Raw genomic sequence first — 19957 nt, forward strand, 5'->3', positions numbered from 1 at the left:
CTGAACTCTGACTAAGTCTGTGTCACACTCTGTGGGGAGCTGGCCTATACATGTGATGGTTTCACATATGCAGCGTGGCTCAGTGGAAAGAGCCCGGGCTTTGGAGTCAGAGGTCAGGGGTTCAAATCCCGGCTCCACCAGTTGTCAGCTGGGTGACTTCGGGCAAGTCACTTCACCTCTCTGGGTCTCAGTTACCTCATCTGTAAACTGGGCATTAAGACTGTGAGCCCGCCGTGGGACAACCTGATCACCCTGTAACCTCCCCAGGGCTTAGAACAGTGCTTTGCACATAGTAAGCACTTAATAAATGCCATTATTATTATTATTATTAGATGCCCTGTTGCCCAATAGGCACTGCTTGGGGTTGTAGTTTCCCCCCCAATTCATATGTGACAGCATCCAAGCTTCTGCCTAGTGACCCTCAGGGCTGAAATGGGGCCATGATTCATAGGCTCACGGCCAAAGGTAAGGCATGGCCTGAGTGAGCAAGCCCTGGCTGGCTGAAGAAGTCTTTCGCATTGCACGTGAGGAAACGAGCTAGAATTATAAATACCGCAAGATGTCCCATACCAATTTTGACCACCAAGCCAAGTGGTTATTAAAATTCAATCTGGACTGAACGCTATTAACAGTAATAATTCATCAATGAACGTATTCAATCTGTCACCAAATCCTGTTGGTTCAACTTTCACAACATCGGAAAAACCTGCCCTTTCCTCCCCATCCATATTGCTACCACATTAATCCAACTGCTTATTCCTGCCCATCCCCACTCCAGCCCACACTCCGTTCTGCTGCCAGGAGCATTTTTCCACAAAAGCTTTCACTCCACGTTTCACCACTCAAGAACTTCCAGTGGTTGTCCATCCACCTCCACAAACAGAAACTCCTTACTATAAACTTGAAAATATTCAATCACTTTCCTCCTCTTCTCTTATCTCACTGATTTTCTACTACACCTCAGAACACTCACTTCTCTCCTTTACTGCCAACCTTGTCGCTGTACCTTAATCTTGTCTATCTCGCCGCCGACCTCTTGGCCACATCCTGCCTTTGTCTGGGAACGCCCTCCCTCTTCATATCCAACTGACGATCATTCTCTCCACCTTCAAAACCTTATTAAAAGCACATCTCCTCCAAGGAGCCTTACCTGATTAAGCCCTCATTTCCTCTTCTCTCACTCCCTTCTGTGTCACCCTTGCACTTGGATTTGCACGCTTTAGTCGCCCCGCCTCAGCCCCACAGCACTTACGTACATATCCGTAATGTATTTTTTTATATTAATGTCTATCTCTCCCTCTGGACTGTAAGCTCACTGTGGGCAAAGTGTATCTACCAACTCCGTTATATTGTCCTCTGGACTGTGAGCTCATTGTGAGCAGGGAATGTCTCTGCTTATTGTTATGTTGTACTCTCCCAAGTGCTCTGCACACAGTAAGTGCTCAATAAATATGATTGAATGAATGGATGATTGAATGAATACTCTCCCGAGTGCTTAGTACAGTGCTCTGCACAAAGTGCTCATAAATATGATTAATTAGTAATATGTAGTGAATGGAACATACTGTACGAAACACTTGAAGGGGATATTATTTTTGGTCATTAAAAAACAAGTCCGAAACATACAATCCAAAAACAAACTAACAATCATGCCGCTGAACACTGGGATGTTCTGAGATTGGGTGAATATGAGGCGTCCCAGAGTAAAAACACCAGTTGCCACCAAGTTGTTAGGTGAAACAGGGAGCATGACTCTAGTCTGTTCAAGGACTTGACACTCCCCCTCCACCTCCCAGCCCCATCAGCAGTCTTTCCTCATGACTGGTGAAGCAGAGCATTAGGGAATATTTAAACATTGAGCATTTTTCTATTACTAGAATGTGGAAGGGCGAGAGAGTCAGAGGGCTTGAGTTCTAATCCTAGCTCTGCCACTTGCCTGCTGTGCGGTCCTGGTCAAGTCACTTAAACTTCTCTGTACCTCATTTTCCTTATCTGTAAAATGGAGATTAAATACCTGCTCTTCCATCCCCTTAGACTGTGAGCTTTATGTGGGAGACAGACAGTGTCTGAGCAGATTATCTTCTATCTATGCTGCTGTTTAGGACAGTGCTTGGTACAAAGCAAGGATTTCATAAATGCCACGATGATGATGATGATGATGAAGATGATGATGATTAGCACGGGCTTTGGAGTCAGAGGTCATGGGTTCGAATCCCAGCTCTGTCACATGTCTGCTGTGTGACCTTGGGCAAGTCACTTAACTTCTCTGAGCTTCAGTTACCTCATCTGTAAAATGGGGATTAAGCTTGTGAGCCCCCTGTGGGACAACCTGATCACCTTGTATCCCTCCCAGCGCTTAGAACAGTGCTTTGCACATAGTAAGCGCTTAATAAATGCCATTATTATTATTATCATTATTTTTCTACTTCTGCACTCCTCATTTTTTTCTAATCCAAGTCCTTGTGGGCAGTGACTCTTTAATTTATATCTTCTGTGTATATTCCCAAGTATTTAGTACAGTGCTACACACGAAGCTGGTGCTTGACAAATGCTAGTAATATCCGATGAATGTGCAGTAGCTAACAAAATGAACTCCCTGATGAAGGGCAACCAATAAAAATGGTTATATATTTCATTCTGGAGAAGCCTTTTATCTTCAGTTTCAGCTCCAATCCTGCAGTCACTTGCCCCCAAAGCTCCTTAACTTGCCATTGTTATTAGTACACACATCCTTGGATCTATACCCTTAAAGCACTCGATAGTCACCTCGCCCTCAGCCCCACAGTGTTTATGCACAAATCTGTGATTTATTTTGTCTCTCTACCCCGCTAGTCTGTAAGATACTTGTGAGCAGGGAACAGGTCTCTCAACTCTGTTCTATTGTACTCTTCCACCAAGCACTTATTACAGTGCTCTGCACACAATAAGCACTCAAAATATACCATTAACTGAGTGAGTGATTGCAGAAACAACTCAGCTGTATCAGCATTTGCCAAATTAATCATCATTTGGGAATTCAACAATGTTATTATCATTATTATTATTATTATTATTATTATTATTATTATTATAGACCACTGGAAGGAATAAAAGCCCCCTTCTAGACGTGAACCTGTTGCAGGGTAGAGACCGTCTCTATATGTTGCCGACTTGTACTTCCCAAGCGCTTAGTGTAGTGCTCTGCACACAGTAAGCGCTCAATAAATACGACAATGAATGAATATGGAATGCTCACACAGCAATGTATTTCAGTTCTGTTGGGTTTTCTTATGCCATATAATCAGATTTTCCTCTGTTTTTCCATCAGCATTATCCAAATACTGCCTTATAATCACCAATAATCTTTTACTTTCAGAAAGAGAGAAATAATCATGCATCTAAGATGTAAGCAGCATCACTGTAACAATCATAATGCTGAATCAGAGCAGACGTTTGGATTATCTTTGTATATATGGTAGTGTGGGCTAGATGCAACAGCTTTTGTTCTCTACAATCTCAACGGCTATACAATTAATTTCTTGCGATGTGATATGCAAGCAATGAAAATGATACAATATGATGTTCCTAACAAACAACTGCCAGGAACATCATCACAGTATCACAGCAACCATCTGTTGGAAACCACTCCAAGTACAAAGGTTAACTGCAAATGCAACAGCTCTACCATATACCACTCAGTTATCAATATTTTGGGTACTTGTGTCTGAATCAACATAATTTGATTTGATTCATTCCACAATTTTTCAGTGCCTGAGAGAAGAGTATTATACATAGGGGATTTGGAAGAGGACAAATAGAGACATGGGTCCTGCCCTCAAAGAGCTTTCAATCTAAATCATCCTCTGAGAATGACTCTGTTCAAGCAGCTACTTTCAGTCAGGAAGGTGCAGTTCCTTGTGATCCAGATCATGGCAATATGTCTATAGAAATCTCCACTATGACATGCAATTAAAAGGGGTATGTGACAAGAAAAGACCAAGACCAAAGGGACTCTAAATTACATCATCATCATCAATCGTATTTATTGAGCGCTTACTGTGTGCAGAGCACTGTACTAAGCACTTGGGAAGTACAAGTTGGCAACATATAGAGACAGTCCCTACCCAACAGTGGGCTCACAGTCTAAAAGGGGGAGACAGAGAACAAAACCAAACATACTAACAAAATAAAATAAATAGAATAGATATGTACAAGTAAAATAGAGTAATAAATATGTACAAACATATATTACATACATATATTACATTCCAAACTAAAGACTTCTCCTACGAATCTGAGACCCATACACACAGGTCTGAGAGTGAAAATGGCACACTACCTCATCATGGCAAAGAGAGAATGACTGTAGAGGAGATAATGCACTATTTGCAGGACTAGAACAGCACTGGACTTTCAGTGGTCACAATCCATTCAATCGTATTAATTTTTTAAAAGGTATTTGTTAAGCGCTTACCAAGTGCCAGGCTCTGTATTAAGCACTGGGGTAAATGTACATATTTATTACTCTATTTATTTATTTATTTATTTTGCTTGTACATATCTATTCTATTTTATTTTGTTAGTATGTCTGGTTTTGTTCTCTGTCTCCCCCTTTTAGACTGTGATCCCACTGCTGGGTAGGGCCCTTCTCTATATGTTGCCGACTTGTACTTCCCAAGCGCTTAGTCCAGTGCTCTGCACACAGTAAGCGCTCAATAAATACGATTGATTGATTGAAGATAGGTTGGATACAGTCCATGTCCCACATGGGGCACTCAGTTTTCATCCCCATTTTACAGATGAGGTAACTGAGGCACAGAGAAGTGGTCACACAGCAGACAAGTGGCAGAGCCAGGATTAGAACACTGGTCCTTCTGACTCCTGGGCCTATGCTCTATCCATTAAGCGATACTGCTTCTCACTGAGCAGTAACTGTGTGCAAAGCAAGGTCACATATCAACTTCAACTAGGGAAACAATCATCTAAACCATCTCTCACCCAATCTTCAAAACCCTCCTAAAAGCTACCTCCTCCTGAAGGTATTCCCAACTAATCCCTTCCTCCCCTGAACATATCTGCCCATCAAACACCCAGATCACTCAGGGACATATCAGTATGCATATGTACACATATATATATATCTGTAGTTATGTTTCTATTCTTGCTCCCATTGTATGTATAGATTCTGGGTGTTGCCTACCCGCTTCTCCCCACATTCAGATGTAAGCTCATTAAAGCAGGAACCGCGCAATTAAAGGACTTGTTGGGAATGTGGAATGATTGCTCAGTTGGTGTCATAATTTTACAGCCAATTCAGTTCCCTCTCCATTTGCGTGCTGGGGTTTTGAAGGGGCAGTTAGAAAGAGCCTAGTACACTGCTGTACACCCAGAAAGCACTCAGATATTATCAAAGCGGTGAAATATCGCTATGACTGAGGGGGAGCCCAAAGAAATAGCCTGGCATCTTTTATTCATCATCATCATCAATCGTATTTATTGAGCGCTTACTGTGTGCAGAGCACTGTACTAAGCGCTTGGGAAGTACAAGTTGGCAACATATATTTTATTCTTTTATTCTGCACTTAGAACAGTGCTTTGCACATAGTAGGTGCTTAATAAATGCCATTATTATTATTATTATTATTATTGTTATTATTATTATTATTATTATTCTCAATCTACCCAGCAAAGAGAAATTAACAAGACTTCCTGGCACCCCCACAAAAATAAAATCTTATATCTGGCCACCAGATGGAACTCCTAGCCAGGCATAATTTATTCTTTTTGCACTTCAGATGAAACCTCCAAGGAAAAGACATATAAAACGCAGTATGTAGTACCTCGTGAAGTTACAGGGAAAACAATGGAAGATCATGATGAAAAAAGTCGGCTTTTGGTGCATCTAATCACGTTACTCTTCTTCCCACATTGCCCCACTGCCAAAAGTTAACACGATCAAGAAAAATCTTAGGGTGGAAAACGCCAACAGAAATGGCCCGCTCACGCTGCAGTGGTTTACCGTCTAATCACCAACATTCCTTCAAGTTCAGTAAGGGAAATTAGTGATGGGTGAAAAGCATCATCATCATCAATCGTATTTATTGAGCGCTTACTGTGTGCAGAGCACTGTACTAAGCGCTTGGGAAGTACAAATTGGCAACATATAGAGACGGTCCCCACCCAACAGTGGGCTCACAGTCTAAAAGCAATCTCTGTATGTTTGTAGAGGTTGCTAAAAACATCAAGAAGCAGTAGCAGAACAGAAAAATTGTGTGCTCGGGACAGGGTCCCTATTTTACACCACTCTCCCTCTCCACCTGGAATGCCTCACCCCACCCTATGGGGGTCTTCTACGGGGGAAGAGTGGAAGGAGGAAAAGGAAAGATAGAGGTAAGGCCTAACTTACTGTAGCTTCTGTTCTGGCCACCATCTATTCTATTTATTTTATTTTGTTAGTACGTTTGGTTTTGTTCTCCGTCTCCCCCTTTTAGACTGTGAGCCCACTGTTGGGTAGGGACTGTCTCTATATGTTGCCGACTTGTACTTCCCAAGCGCTTAGTACAGTGCTCTGCACGCAGTAAGCGCTCAATAAATATGATTGATTGATTGATTACATTCTTGCTTCTAGTTCTCTCCCCACATGAGCAGGGAGGGGAGCAAAGACAGCCTCTCAGACTCCAGCCCACTTAGCGCTGGGGACAGGACCCCCCGATCTACTTAGGGATGCTATGGATGGCCCAGTCAATCAATCAATCAATCAATCATATTTACTAAGCGCTTACTGTGTGCAGAGCACTGTACTAAGCGCTTCTGATCCTGGTCTCACCAAGGCTTTCTACGTTTCCTTGTAGTTACAGGGGCTGGGGAAGCTGGTAACTGCATCTCCTCTAAGAGGCCTTCCCAGACTAAGCCCTCATTTCCTCTTCTCCCATTCCTTTCTATGTTGCCCTTGCACTAGAATTTGCATCCTCAGTCCCACAGTAATTATGTACCTAACTGTAACTTAATTTATTTGTATATGTTAATGTCTGTCTTCCCCTCTAGACTTTAAGTTCAGTGTGGGCAGGGAATGCATCTGCCAACTCCGTTGAACTGTCTTCTCCCAAGTGCTTAGTACAGTGCTTACTGTGCACCGTAAGTGCTCAACAAATACCACTGATTGATTAATTGACAGAGTGGGGACTGGGCCAGTTGTCAGGCTACCATTGGGCCTTTCCTCTCTATCCTTTCTGATTTTGAACTTCTCCTTCTGAGGAAAGAGTGTGGAACTGGGCCAGCCATGGGCCTAGGAGGAGGGGTCACTCTGGTTATGAATTGAGGCTATCACTTTTCAAGCCAGGTCTCCATGGGCCAACTTGGGAGCAGGCAAAAACAGGAAACTGAGGAAGAGCTCAAAAATCAACGGACTACAAGAATGGCAGTCATGCAGTCAAATTAAATCATTAAAAATACTGTACCTAGCACACAATAATCTGACCCACGTTGCCGAAGGGACACAGTGTCTAGAATTGATGGGCCTCTCGGTAAATATGGTTTCCAAAATTCTTTTCACAGGCTACCAAAGAATGTCTGTGGGATGCACAGACAAATATAAGCTTCAAAATGATCTTAAACATAGAAGAATTTCACAACACAACAGGCATACAATCATAGACTGGAACATTTCCTGGTGACTACACATGATTGATGACGAAGACTACACAGGGAAAATCTTTAGCAATAGATTATTCTTGTAACTTTGCCTAGGCAAGTCTCAACAATAAGGACAAAATCCCAGATACATTTCTGGCCTGAAAGAGGTAAGAAGAGGGACTCTATAGAAGAAAAATAGATGTACTCATGCCTCTAAAGGTACAGAATATAAAAGGTGCAGTTTGTTTTACAGGTTGAATCCTAACACTTCAACAATACACTGCTTAATGGGAATGATTCATGCCGAGAGTTATCCATTAACTAAATCAATCAATAAATAAAAGGGATCGAGTCTGAACTAAGAAGAGAGATCTGTTTTAAGAACAAGTTTTTTTATGGTATTTGTTAAGTGTTTACGGTGTGCCAAGCATGGACTACGTGCTAGGGTAGATACAAGCTAATCTGGTTGGCCAGAGTCCACGTCCCACTTGAGGCTCATACCTTTAATTCCCATTTTACAGATGAGGTAACTGAGGCACAGAGAAGTGAAGTGACTTGCCTAAGGTCACACAGCAGAGAGGTGGAAGAGCGGGGACTAGAACCCAGGTCCTCTGACTCCCAGGACCATGCTCTTTCCACTAGGCCATGCTTTTTCACCGAGTGTCATTTCTCTAGGCAGTCAATTCAGTTAACAACTCTAAAAGCTGAAATCACATTTCAGAGAAGCAGCGTGGCTCAGTGGAAAGAGCACAGGCTTTGGAGTCAGAGGTCATGGGTTCAAATCCCCGCTCAGCCAGTTGTCAGCTGTGTGACTTTGGGCAAGTCACTTCACTTCTCCGCGCCTCAGTTACCTCATCTGTAAAATGGGGATTAAGACTGTGAGCCCTTCGCGGGACAACCTGATTACCTATCCCCCAGCACTTAGAACAGTGCTTCACACATAGTAAGTGCTTAACAAATGCCATTATTATTATTATTATTATTAACATTTGGGTAATTTTGATTAGTCTCTTTCCATAGCTAAAACCTGTAGCTTCCAGGAGAATTTTTAAACAGATGGTTCTAATAGCTGACTGTCCATACACACTCACTGCAAATTCTGGACTTCAAAAGCCTTATTAGATGAATGCTATACCTGGAGGCAGGCAAAGAAGGACTACAGGAAAAGGTGACTATCTATGGTTTAAACAAGTTTATGTTAAATCATATGTTGCTTTAACAAACATCAAACCACTTCATCACCCAATCAAAATTACACAGCTTTAGAACATGTCAATCTCAGATGAGAAAATTCTTTGGATATACAGACTATAATTAACAGTACTTTGCTTTACTAAATACCAAGATCGAAACTATGCTCTACCTATCAAAGAGAAAGAATTTCACTTAAATCGCTACACACAAGATGCTACAAATGCTTCTGTACAGTTTTTTTAAAATCATATGAAAAACCCCAAAGCAACAGCTAGAATAATTTTATTTTAGAATCAAAATTTTCTTGGATTTTTGCTTTGAAGCGTCTTCAGTGGTAGGGTTCTGAAAAATAAGGTTTTACACTGGAGAAGGGTATTTTCAAATGCCACAATTGTCTGATAAATTTTTGCATATATTTTATTTGAACGCCCAGTTCTTAAGATTTGTGCTCTAATCCCAGGTATGCCAATGCTGGACTGGGTGAACCTGGGCAAGTCACTCACCCTCTCTGTGCCACTGTGACTCATACCTGCTCTGTCTCCTAGATTATGAATCTCTTGTGGGGAAGGGATTGTGTCTGATCTGATTATTTTATGTCTACCCTAGTACTTAGTTCAGTGTTTGGCAGCATAGGCACTTAATATCATAATAGTCATAACAATAATAAAACAATACCTGTTAAAGTTAATAAATTATAGAAAAAATATGTTCTTCAAAGTGGATCACAGTATTTACAAAAATATTATGCTTTGTAGTAGGCGCCCCTGTAAAATAATTGGGTTTTCTGCTTTTGCCCAACTAAATTCTAGTATGAGAGCTTAAGCCTTTATAATAAAGGCTGCCTTCTCTACTCACTCCATCCCTGGATCATAGAGCTTAATCATGTGACACATTTATACACCCAAAGGGGTATTTCTATTGCATTTTCCACATAATATCACTTACCACCTTATTTAAATTTTGCCTTTTAAAAGTCTCAGAGGTAGCAATAGTCTTCTGAATCAGAAATCTTGACACCTGGCTGACATCAAAGATCTCCAAGCAGTTTTCACCAAAACCCCATCACCTTCTGATGCCTCAGATTTCCCCAACTGAAATATGGGTAGAACATCTAACGAGGATGGCGTGACTAAAGAAATGTCAGGTTTGCAGAGGAAAGGTGCTCTATTCCTTCAACCTATATTTATTGACCAGTAGAAATGTGTGTGAAGTTATAAAAATGACGGTGTAACACCCAAATTGCAGAAATTTCTCTGGCCTTGATTTATCTCCCCTTGCATTTAACTAAGGTCCCCACATCACTGATAACAATGGTCTCTAGGGTCCTGGTTTCATACATTCCCTTCTCCTCCATGGAGTGCCCTATTTTCATTCATTCATTCAACCAATCATATTTATTGAGCGCTTACTGTGTGCAGAGCACTGTACTAAGCGCTTGGGAAGTACAAGTTGGCAACAAATTGATCATTAGACTGTCAACCCACGAATGCAATGCGTTCGAGCTGAAAATCCCTGGAAAGGTATCTAAGATGGATATATGCAGAGTGTTTCCTACTCCCTCTCCCCCAATCTTTCCTTGAACATTTCCATCAAAGATTTTTTAAAAGTTTCTTGGAACTGATCTGAATGGGCTGCAGTCAAATTATTAAGAATTTGGTAGAATTCAATGCATGTTCAGAAAATCTTTAGCCCATGGGAAATGGCCTTCACACACATCCTCAAATTATAAGAATAACAAGGATGACTGCATAAATAACAGAAACAGAACACCTCAACTTACGACCTCTGTTTCATCACACCCTTTAAGGATGGTTTAAGGAACCGCACCCACTTTCTCAGAACTGACAAGGATTTTTATCTTGGAACTTTGCAAGCCTCCCAAAGTAAAGGGGAAATCTGGCTCAGAGTCCATCGCAGCATCAGACAGTGGAATACTGTGTGATCTATGCCTGGAAGCCCAGATAATCCCCAGCTGCTCAGGATTCCTTCTGATAAAACCCTCCTTGTCTTCCCTTCCTTTTCCGGTGGCCATTATTGGCATTATATTTTCAACCTTTAGCTCTCTGGCTCTATTCCCCATAGCCATGTGTGGAGGTATTTTTTTACGTTCTACTGATCTTAAAATTATTATAACATCAATCTCCTCGTCCTATCTGATATGGTTTTTAAACCACAAGACTCGACATGTTTTTTGAGTGGGTGCATTCATTTTCCAGTTCCACATTTCACCACAAACTTTGGAAGCTTATAAGGACATGCCAGTTGTTGCTTCACTCTGGAGTTCGAATGATACATAATTTTTTTAAAAAAAATGTTTTTATAATACTTTTGATTTCCATTACAGATAATTCAAATAATTGTGGTCACAGATATTCTCATGAGCTGGGGGTTCAGCCCAAAAGACAATAGGCTGGGACGGGGCTCCTTGGTGGAGCTGAAACTGACACAGGGCTAACTCTCAGGGCTTGAGCTTGTGATAATCATCTGTATACCTAAACTAGGTCACCGTGGAACTGATAATGTTCATCAAGGAGGCTGGGAAAATTGCTTATCGATACCAACAGTGAAATAATGCTAAATCACAGGCCAACCCGATCTTAAAGTTTTCTATTTACTACATATCCAGTACTGTTTGTCCTTAAAACTGTGTTGAGTTCTTGAATATAGGGACTATGTCTAGTGCCTGGCACATAGTAAGCGCTTAACAAATACTATTATTATTATTACTATTCAATTTAATTTGGATGGCACCTAGCACGATATAAAGCTAACAAAATTTACAGCCTCCATAAAAAAGTCCTAGAAGATTGTAAACCACAAATAATAATCTTTAATGGAAGTCATATTGTTACTTGTTAAATTGGCGTAGCACGAAAACTATGTGTGTTTGGATGGGGCTCGTTGGGGAGAAAGGAATCAACGTGAGAGAACAGGAGGAGGAAAACACATATAGAGTAGGCAAATTTGAAATTTCGTAAAAATGGAAAATACAACCCATACTAGGGTTTTGTAGTTATTTAAAACACTGATACTCTATGATGACAGATTGTCCTTAAACCATGCAGCAGTTTTTTAGACAAAGTCGAACAGAGAGCTAGGTGGAGACTTAGATCTCTATGTGATCTCAATTCAACCACTCTGTATTGGAGTATGCGCTTGATGCCCTGGAATGCTCAAGTTGGTAAAAATGGCTCTTCTGAAATAACCTGTGAGTTAACTGCAAGGAGATCCAGGGATTAACTGCACTTCCTAAAAACAGAATAGACCCAGTTCTCCTGACAAACCCTACATTTGTGCTGTAGCAGAAGCAGTTTGACCGACATTGCACACACGCACACAGCCATTCTTTCGACAGAGCACTGCCTTCCAATTACTCTGTAATGTTGGATGAATACTCCCTAATTCTCTAACAGTGTTTTACCCAAAATACATACTGAAAACATGCATTAAGGAAGAAAATGTATTATTAAATGACTTTCAAAGAACAAAAATCAATCTAAATACTTTCCCACAAATAAAACTAAGTCAACTATAATTGTGATGTGAAATGACTAATTTAGCAAGAATCCTGAACTCTATGACTTACTGCTTCAATCAATCTGATGAAAGGAAAAATATTTTTATACTAAGTTTTTAGAATTATCCATCTCTCTCACATTTGAAATCAAAGCACCACCCTGCCATTAATAACAATTGAACCAAGCTGTGGAAACAGCTTAATCCACCACTAAGTTTTAGATTAGATCGCTGAATGTATCTATCAAAGACAACACTCCTGGAATACGTATTTCAATTACTGCTAAAAGAAATGAAAAGTTGATAATGGAGCATGAGATGTTTTCAAGTTATACTGTATATGTTTAAAGGGGACCAGAATTTGAGGATCAGAAAGGATAAGGGGGAGGTTGGGGAGGGTAAGAGAAAAGAAAGGAAGAAAAAAGGAATGGACAGTGGGGTGAACTATGAGGAGAGGAGGAGACTACGCTCCCTGGAGGGTAGGGAATCTCATATTCTCCCCGCTTCTAGACTGTGGAGAGATTGACATATTCTCTCACGTCTCCCCACTTCTAGACTGTGAGCCCGTTGTTGGGTAGGGATTATCTCTATTTGTTGCCGAATTGTACTTTCCAAGCGCTTTGTACAGTGCTCCGCATATAGCAAGTGCTCAATAAATACGATTGAATGAATGAACGTTCTAATTCTATTGTAATATCCCAAGCGCTAACAACCGTTCTCTGCAGAGCAGGCACGAAAAACTATTAAGTGAGACTGACCTCCTCCACTTTCTCCGATTGTCCTCTTACTCTGCCACCCAAGTTTAGCCGCTGCAGGCAGCAGAGCGTGGGGTAGGAGGAGGGGGCAGGGGAGAGTGGCAAGAGGCCCTAACAACTTGGCTGCTGCAAAACTGGCGAGGAATCAGAATTCAAGGAACAGCATCGTCTAATTTCTGGGTGGGTCAGAAACACCCAGCCGCAGCCCAGATGAAGCAGTTTAGCCACAATGGCAGTGGACGGTGCTGAAGAGAAGTTTTTCTCTGCCTTTTCTCCAGCAGTAACTGCAGTAGCCACAGTGGCCTAGTGGAAAGAGAAAGGGAATGAGAAGACCTGGATTCTAATACTTAGTCTGCCACTTGCCTTTAGGGTGACCTTGGGCAAGTCACTTAATTTCTCTGGGCCTGAGCTTTCTCATCTGTAAAGTGGGCATTAAATACCTATTGTCCCTCCTTCTTCGACTGTGAGCACCACTTAGGACAAGGACGGTGTCCAACTTAACAACCTTACCTTGACAACCCAATGCTCAGTACAGTGGTTTGGCACATAGCAAGAGCTTAACAAATACCACATTATTATTATCATTATTATTATTATTATTATTATTATTACCACCACAGCTGCCCTTGTGGCAGAAGGATTGTGCACCACAACCTTTTCTAAATGAATCGTTATCTATTTGCTCCTCATCTAAACGGGTCAAACAGCATCTCTTTTCCTCTGGCTCACTGAAGTCCATGCAGTAATCTTTGGGCCAAGGAGACAGCTTTATTTAAAAGAAATACGTATGCAGTCACATGTCGCACAGTTCATTTGGTCCATGGGCCACTTTGCCTTTTTCTAAGGGTCCACAGGCCAACTGTGAAGAGAGGTGCAGGAAAGTTTAGAGTAACACGTAATGTCAGTAGTTGTATTACTGAGCACCTACTTGGTGCAGTGCACTGTACTAGAGTCCATGTCCCATGTGGGGCTCACAGTCTCAATCCGCATTTTACAGGTAAGGTAACAGGCACAGAGAAGTCAAGTGATTTGCCCATGGTCACACAACAGACAAGTGGCAGAGTCAGGATTAGAAGCCAGATCCTTCTGAGTTCCGAGCCTGTGCTCTATTCACTAGGCCAGGCTGCTGCTCATATTTATATGAAAGCAACCATTTGCTTGGCATGCTTTTTTAAATATAAAGAGGGGGCACTAGATGGACCGCAGGTCCTGAAGAAGAAGAAAGAGTGGCATTTCCTAACAGCCAGGCAATGGTGCCTTGTTACCTTGTAAACAGCATGAAAATCGGACTATACCTGTTAACAACAATCTGTACTGGGGAATCCTCTGAACTGGTTTGAGCAGATAGTGCTTGAGTGCCAGGCTTGCACAACGAGAGCTCATCTGAAAAACAACCATCCAAAATAAACACCGACAGTTGCTAATGGAAAAAACAAAACAAAGAAGAACTGGATGGCTACACCGAAAAGACCTACACCTAAACACCTACTAGCTTTGTAGACAGGATTACACATTTGGAAAACTGTCTTTTCCTTAAAGCGCACAGAGTCAAAGATATAGGTGTGGATGTACTACCATGTGTAATAGGTAACCTAATTCTTTGGGCAGAAGAAAAAAATATACGACGTCATATAAAAATTATGGCATTTTACCCTTAATTGTAAAATGATGAGCTAGGGATTCCTGTATACATTTCATTTTCATTTTACAAGCTGAAATTGCAAGGTGAATACTATAAAACTTTCAAGAAAACCACAACCTTTCTAAAATTGAAGAGAGGAAGGCTTAAAATTAAGCTTCCCTACAATACAGTTTCACTGCAACCAACTTCTAATGAAACTTCCCCATATCCCAACAATACATGTTCTTATTAGTCAGATCTGGCTCACAAACTTGGGGTGAGTAATGGTTAGAATGGGAGGAGGAGTTCTAAAGGCAGAAGAGAAAAGTAGATTTTGTATTCTGTGTTGTACATGCCACTAATTTTTACAAAGCTTGATGTAACCTCACTATGGGCATGGAACATGTCTAACTAAACCTGTTGTATTATGCTCAAGTGCTTAGTACAGTGCCCTGCACACAGTGAGTGCTCAATAAATGACTGAACGAATGAATGCTCTCCCGAGCAGTTAGTACAGTGCTCTATAAGTAGTCAATAAATACCACTGATTGATAACCAAGATTTTCATGCCTCATCCTCAGTTTGGTGGGCATGGAAAAAATGCTTCACTCAATTTTTTTTCCCCATACTTCCCATGGGACACAGAAAGAAGAGAAAATGTGTGTGGGTGGGGGCAGGGAGAAGGAGGAGAGGGATAGAGGGATTACCTCAAAATCTTTAACCACAGCAGCAAAACCAGGGTTTTTTTTGCACTGTTCATCCAGCAGAGCCACATTCTTCTCAAATTCTTTGATGTAGGTGGAATACATTTTTAGGTATGGTCCCTTCTTCACAAATATGTCAGCAATTCTCTGTTGTTCCACCCTACATGCAGAGAAAAGATACAGATAAACACATGGGTGATTATTAATATGCACTTGGGTCCCTGCCCTTTAAGCACTTTGATAGTCACCCCACTCCCACCACACTTCTGTACATATATACTCTCTGCTTCCCCTATCTTCATTTATTTTCACGTCTGTCTCCTGTCTTCTCCACTGGAATATAAGCTCTTTGAGGTCAGGGATCATGCATGTTATTATATTCTCCCAAGTAGTTAGTAGAGTGCCCTGCACACAGTAAGCCCTCAATAAATACCGCTGATTTACTGACCGAGAAAGGTGCATTCTAGCAAAAACCCACATTACGGATAATTCGCGCTGCGGTCTTACTGAGGCTGACACTGTGGGTACACACATATTTCTTTCAACATCGCTACATGATTTTCTACCAAACCCTCTAGTAATATCCTGCCTCCCTTAATTACTGTTTCTTTCAGGACTTTCATTTTATTAGATTATTTTCAATCTACATAGCCTACTAGATAGAGCACAAGCCTGGGAGTCTGCAGGACCTTGGTTCTAATCTCACTCTGCCACTTATCTGCTGTGTGACCCTGGGCAAGTCACTTAACTTCTCAGTACCTCAGTTACCTCATCTGTAAAATGGGGATGCAGATTGTGAGCCCCATATGGGACATATACTGTGTCCAACCTGATTAGCTTGTATCTACCCCAGCTTGTTTTTGCCTGGCACATTGTAAGCGCTTAACAAACACCATTAAAACAAAGCAAAACAGACTGTAAACTCCTGTGTGTAGGGATTGTGCCTACCAATTGTTGCACTGCACTCTCCCAAGCACTTAGTACAGTGCTTGGCAAATACCATCACAAATACCATAATTATTATTATTAACCATAAGTGCTCAATAAATATCACTGATGGATTGATTATTACACAGGTCCTCTCCATTTCAGTGAGCTCCCACTTATTCTGATACCGTGGTATTTGGGAAGCAATAATTCTGTGTTTGCCCAGCCAAAACCCTTCATGATTTGGTTAACTTCAATTATGTCTTATCTCAGCCTTTGTCTTTCCAGCCACAAAATCTTAATCCTTTTAGTTCAACCTGGTACAGGAAGGTCTTTTTATCTCCGTAATGATCTTGGTTGCCCTTCCCCATACCTTCTTCAGCTCCATTTTGTCCTTTCTAAAATGTGGTGACCAGGACTGCACACGGTATCTGTGTGTTCAACTGTGCAATACCCATTTGTTGTTTGGTTATTTATGTTGCTCCTGAAGATGTCCATTATTTCACTGGCCTTCTTTCGGCGGCCACATACTGATCCAATGATTTGAAGGGACAGCTGACAATGATTTCCAACACTTTTCTGAGTTGTGATTGGATAGTTCGGAGCCCAGTGTTTGTGCATCTAAAATTAGCTGAGGGTGTATATAAGAGATCCCAACTTTTTAAGACAACCGTCTTAGATAGTTTAGAGATGAAAACACATAGAGAGTGCCCAGTGGCTTCATTCCACGTGCTTTAAATCCCACTCTGGGATTTGAATTAGAATCTGTGAATTGATTTTTGTGAATTTTGTTCATCTTTACCAGTTCAACATCCTCTCCTCCAATTCTCTGAGAAGATCCCTATTGAGTTCATAAAGTTGGGGCAAGTAATACAGGATCTGATTCAGGAATCTGTCTTCAATCACTGGCTTGCCAAGCTGCCTGGAAGCATGGGCCACTGCATCCCGGAAATCCTGTCATAGAACAAGGGGAAATAAACAACATACACTCGATTGAAACATTTTTTTCCCCTACAACAATGCAAAGCTGTCTTTCCCATGGAGACTTGCAGAACTGAAATTGTACACTTGTACAATCGTACATTTCCTCCATTACCAGCTTCATTCTTCAGAACAGAAGGCAGCACAAAACTTTAAAACCAAGATGTGCTATTCCTAAAGTCTTCTGGGGTAATACCAAAACCCTATACATTTCCTTAAATCCTGTATGCAATGTATAACTACAGCGAACCTAACCGAGAGAGATGAAAATAACCCTAATGCCACTGTATAAATGAAGCGAATGGAAAGTACCTTAACATTTGAAAAGTCTTAAGACTTTTACCAGGCTCAAACCTGCTTCTTTCCCATTTTGAAAACTGACTGTAAATCAGCTGAACCAAATTAAAGTTCCTAGTTTGGTCATAATTCAATTTCATATATACATTTTTAACCATCTTATTCATATTTGGGGATACCTTCCCATCAGGTTAATTGTAGGAGTTCTGTGTGTACTTTTAAAAAATACTAAGATAATTTGTCTCCTTGCCAGATAAAGGCTTTCTGCTTTATGTCTTATAGTACTCAAAAATGCCCTAGTATTTTTTAAGTGAGCTATACCTTAAATTTATAAAACACTTTCAGATTAGTTATCTGATTTTACCCACACTCTAACAGTGTGAGGGCAAAGAGAGAGGCAAGTAGTATCTTTATTTTACAGCTGAGGAAACTGAAGCACAAGGAAGTCACACCATAGGCAAATGAGTGAACGGGATCTAGAATTCAGATTTCCAGACCAAACTTTTTTCATACTAGATCATGCTTCTCACTTAAATGAAGATCCTGTGGGATTCTACAGCGGGATCTTCCAAATAGACTGGAGGAGAGGAATATGTCGACCAACCGTATAATACACTCTCCTAAAGAGCTTCGTACAGTGTTCTGTACAAAGTAAATGCATAAAAATAATAATAATTGTGGCATTTGTTAAGTGCTTACTACGTGACAGGTACTGAACTAAGATCTGGGGTAGGTAAAGATAATCAGGTTGGACATAGTCCCTGTCCGACATGGGGCTCACAGTCTTCATTCCCATTTTACAGATGAACACGGGGAGGCAAAGAGAAGTTAAGTGATTTGCCAAAGGCCACACAACAGACAAGTGGTGGAGCCGGGATTAGAACCCAGGTCCTGACTCCCAAAAGCCAGTGCTCTTTCCACACAATAGTTACCAATGATTGATTGATTATACTTAACACTAAGTATGTCCAATCCTGGCCTAAATTGGGCTTCTTTCAGTTGGAAAAGGAACAAAACAGTTTGGATCAATCTCTATCACATGTACTTTTGTCTCTTTTGAGCATACGCTTGTAAAACTTGTCTCAAGTCCCATTTTGGGAAGGGTATTCCACCATCCAGAGTATTGAGATCTTTGGCTAACGTGCTGTTCATATAATGCGCTTTTTCATGATACTGTGCTATAGAATTCTAAGGCTGGTGTACCTAGTTCTGCCAGAATATCTACTGTCATTAAATGTTTTGGCTAGAAGATTGTTAAAGGAGTGGGGAACACATCTGACAGGGCAACCCTGTCTGAATACAGGATGTCATGCATGGTGTCAGAAGAAATGGCTTATGTACATATACCTTGCAGTGGACATTGTGAATACATCAGCATGAGTTTGCCTTAATCAATCAATCGTATTTATTGAGCGCTTACTATGTGCAGAGCACTGTACTAAGCGCTTGGGAAGTACAAATTGGCAACACATAGAGACAGTCCCTACCCAACAGTGGGCTCACAGTCTAAATACAGAGCTTTCTTGAGATTGTGACCTCTGCACTTCAGGAGAACTTGGTGTATTTCTTAAAGCACTCTTTCCTTACCAATAATGCTATGGTTTTTGAATGAGCGTATTTTGGCTCAAACACCTCCCACCTTTCACCCCTGCCTCCTCAATCTTTGGAGAATTTGGACTTGTGTAGGGAGATGACAAACCCATTTCAACAGCTGCTTCTTCTCTAGGATGATTATGGTATTTGTTAAGCATTCACTACGTGTCAAGAACTGTTCTAGGTGCCAGGATAGATACAAGTTAATCAGATCAGACAGAGTCCAACATGGGGCTCACTAGTCTAAGTAGGCGGGCCATCGGGTATTGAATTCCCATCTCACAGTTTAAGAAACTGAGGCACAGAGACGATAAGGTCACACCGCAGACAAGTGGCAGAGCTGGGATTAGAACCCAGGTCCTCCGAATCCTAGGTCTGTGATCTTTCTACTAGGTAATACTGCTTCTTTATTTGGCATTTATTCATTCATTCAATCGTTTTTACTGAGCATTTACTGTACTAAGCGCTTGGAAAGTACAATTCAGCAACAAATAGAGACAATCCCTGCCCACAACGAGCTCACAGTCTAGAAGCAGGGAGACAGACATCAAAATAAGTAAACAGACATCAATAGCAACAATTTAAATAAATAGAATTATAGATATATACACATAATTAATGAAATATATAGAATTATATATTTCTATATATATATAGAAATATATATATATTTCTATATATATTCTATATATTATATATAGAAGTGTTGGGGGGTGGGTAGAGCAGAGGAAGCGAGTGGGGGTGATGGGGAGGGTAAA

At 41.0% G+C, this 19957-nt stretch overlaps 1 protein-coding gene across 1 annotated transcript in view; it reads right to left on the bottom strand.

The window, feature by feature from the left end:
* FGD6 (FYVE, RhoGEF and PH domain containing 6) overlaps positions 1–19957 on the bottom strand; it is a 94405-nt gene that overhangs the window by 23741 nt on the left and 50707 nt on the right. Inside the window, exons 6-8 of the mRNA XM_038756279.1 lie at positions 17131–17282; positions 15405–15561; positions 14372–14459 (exon numbers count right to left, since the gene is read on the bottom strand). Of these exons, the coding sequence (XP_038612207.1) occupies positions 14372–14459; positions 15405–15561; positions 17131–17282 (397 nt within the window). The remainder of the gene's footprint in view (positions 1–14371; positions 14460–15404; positions 15562–17130; positions 17283–19957) is intronic.

Source organism: Tachyglossus aculeatus, chromosome 14, assembly GCF_015852505.1.
Source record: "Tachyglossus aculeatus isolate mTacAcu1 chromosome 14, mTacAcu1.pri, whole genome shotgun sequence".
Classification (NCBI taxonomy): Eukaryota; Metazoa; Chordata; class Mammalia; order Monotremata; family Tachyglossidae; genus Tachyglossus; species Tachyglossus aculeatus.